Source organism: Aplysia californica, unplaced genomic scaffold, assembly GCF_000002075.1.
Source record: "Aplysia californica isolate F4 #8 unplaced genomic scaffold, AplCal3.0 scaffold00276, whole genome shotgun sequence".
NCBI lineage: Eukaryota > Metazoa > Mollusca > Gastropoda > Aplysiida > Aplysiidae > Aplysia > Aplysia californica.
In genome coordinates this window covers 417529-420127 of record NW_004797546.1, presented here as the reverse complement: position 1 = coordinate 420127, position 2599 = coordinate 417529, and the positions used below count along the sequence as shown (strand labels likewise).

Here is a 2599-nt window from a genome sequence, read left to right as displayed (position 1 = left end):
GGGGGGGGGACTGATACAGGTACTGATCCACGGGGGAGCTGTAGGGGGGAGGAGGTTGCTTTTTTCGGGAAGGTTGTGAGGATTTTGTCCTAATGCAATTGCTGTGTGTATTACATAAACGGTCAGAACTCCCAACTGATTCAAATTCTTAGCATTTGTGCTCAGAGACGGACGTTAAATCGGAGGTCCCAATCGGTGGTCTTTGTGTCTTGTGTCTGTTGATTTAATGTCCAGCTGTAAATTTGTTTTGGGAAGGATAGTTGGGTTTTTTCTTGTCTCTTCCGAAAGCCAGCCTTTCATTAAAATATTATTGTTGTATACATACGTCCTTTTTTTTCTTTTTTCTTTTTTTTTTTGTAAGTTCTAAACCGAATATCGATTTCTTTTTTTTTATCATTTTCATTTGTATTATTATTTTTGTTTGGTTTAGTTTTTATTTGTAGTTGTTGTTTTTGTTGTTTGTTTGTTTTTTTGGGGGGTAGTGATATTATGCCGACTCAAGGTGTACATGTTGAATTCCGTTGGCGGGGAGGGGTGGGGGTATGCTAGATTCGTAATGCCTGCTTAGAAATCAGAGCACAATGAATGACGCAGTATTCCGAAAGATGATCTCATTTTAATTATTTTCTTTGTTCGGATTTGTTGAATAGATTGCGTGTTGTTAAAAGGAGTCAAAACAAAGAAGTAAGTCTAAATATGACCAACGCTAATTCTTTATCAAATCTCCTACCTTCCAACAGGATGGCAGAGTTCAGTTTATCCTCCGCTTCCAACATGTTCTCCACATCCATCTTGATTGTTTGTGTATTGAGCAGCTCACAAAGCTTTCACTCAGAAATAAAAACACTGGCGAAAAGTACCGACTGTTCCCGTTAGTATGTGAGAGGTTTGTTGAGTTCAGTCCGGTCACCCCAGGTGAACATTATACGCATTTTCCCACTAGAGGTTAGGGTTGGGGGGGTTTTTTAAGAGTGGAACCTTTTCAGTCACTTTTGTTGTTTTTTATTACTCCAGTCAAAACGGTCGTTCAGCTCCGTGAGATAATTATCTCCTCTCCGGTGGCGTGGTCGGAGGCATTTCTGTCCGGGTCGCGGCACTCGTTGAATGATCGACTTCGATCTATGCCAGACTGTTAGCGGAACCAAAATAACTACACTAGTCCGTTTCTTTCTCCAGTTACTGAATCTAGATGAGAAGTTGAGTGTAAAAAAAATGTAAAGCAGTCTCTCTGGGGAGAATAGAGTGGGCACAAAGCGCCCCAGGTATACTTCCCGTAGGTGCAAATTACTCCACCTGCATTCAGTCTTCTTGGGTAGACCGTCTTCACCTCCTGCTCTTGGTAACGAAATACGAATCAGTCCCCGCCATTGTCTTTCTCTCTGCTATATATACCGCTGTCACCAAGGGTCTCGCAGTGTCTTTTTTGTCTGACAGCCCCCTGGTGCTTTGATCTTTACCTATGGTTTTTACAGACCTACTCTAGCTAGCGAAGATTTTAATTGCTGAGACAGGCGATCGGTAGCGGACCTGGCTCGTTTCAAGGGGTGTCTGACTGCTTCCTTGGCACGGTTCCTACTTAGTTTTGTTTTATGAATACAATCAACGGCGGTTTGCACACATACAGAGGGTCTATAGATTTTTTTTCCTGCCACTTCACGCAAGATATTTTACTGCGAGTTAATTCTTCTTCTTGGCATTTTCTTGAGGGTACCTGTCTTGTCGAGCGTGACTTTTGTGTAGGAAAGAATACCGTCTCCTGTCGTGCTTTGTCTTTCTAGAACAGATACAATAGCTGAAGGCTGATCCCCAGAACAGTTACAAGACACTCAACAACAGAATCATTCACTATTGATTACACAGCGCGTGATTTCGGCTCGATGATCGAACCACTCTTGAACACAAAGCTTGCCGCAAGAAAAGCCGGCTGATCCCTTAGTTCTGAAGCTGATGTGTTTGTGTGTGTGTGTGTAGTCTATAGCTTTGTTTCAGCTCATTAAATGTATAATATTATGTTGGATTTTCCGAGACACCCGTACATTTTAAACACACGGCTGAAGAAGAACACTTGTTCTAAGCCCGTCGTCGGATCAAGTTTCAACACAGACAGCGAGAACCACCAGAACTGTTATTTTGTATCCAGTCAGTACAGCCAGCCGTCCGCGGCGCCATATTGTGCTTGGAAGCGAGCATTATTATCCTCGTCAAGGTGTCGCATTGTTATGAAAATCCTATAGGGCGCTCCTAATGAGCTAGCTGGCCTGGGTGTATGGGGTGGCCAGTGCCAGCCAGCCAGGGGTCTTGGCAGTGGCGCCGGCCTCTGTGTACGGCGGGTCACTCCACACGGTTGCCAATAAATATATACCAGGGGGACGTTGGCGCTGCCGGACATTGCGCGAGCTGACTGACCACCGCTGTGTGTTTACGGGGCCGTTGACTCACACGGCGACAGTGTGATGCCATTCATCATCATCATCATCATCATCATCATCATCATCATCATCATCATCATCATCATCATCATCATGGCGCGTCGCGGCCCCGCCGGAGTTTTCCCCTGATATACCGGAAGGAACGGAAACTTTGTATTGAACTGTGCGGT

General features: G+C 44.5%; 2 protein-coding genes across 4 annotated transcripts in view; one reads left to right on the top strand and one right to left on the bottom strand.

Annotated features, from left to right (window-relative positions):
• Positions 1 to 2599, top strand: part of LOC101862807 (RING finger and SPRY domain-containing protein 1) — an 85040-nt gene that overhangs the window by 43024 nt on the left and 39417 nt on the right. The window lies entirely within an intron of this gene.
• The window catches only part of LOC101862118, a 25466-nt gene that overhangs the window by 6854 nt on the left and 16013 nt on the right, over positions 1 to 2599 (bottom strand). The window contains exon 1 of one of the 3 annotated variants that reach the window (XM_005101252.3): positions 731 to 2458. The exons of the other annotated variants lie outside the window; for them this stretch is intronic. Within the exon in view, the coding sequence (XP_005101309.1) occupies positions 731 to 791 (61 nt within the window). The 5' untranslated portion in view covers positions 792 to 2458. Of the gene's footprint in view, positions 1 to 730; positions 2459 to 2599 lie in introns of those variants that run through there. 3 annotated transcript variants of the gene reach the window in all.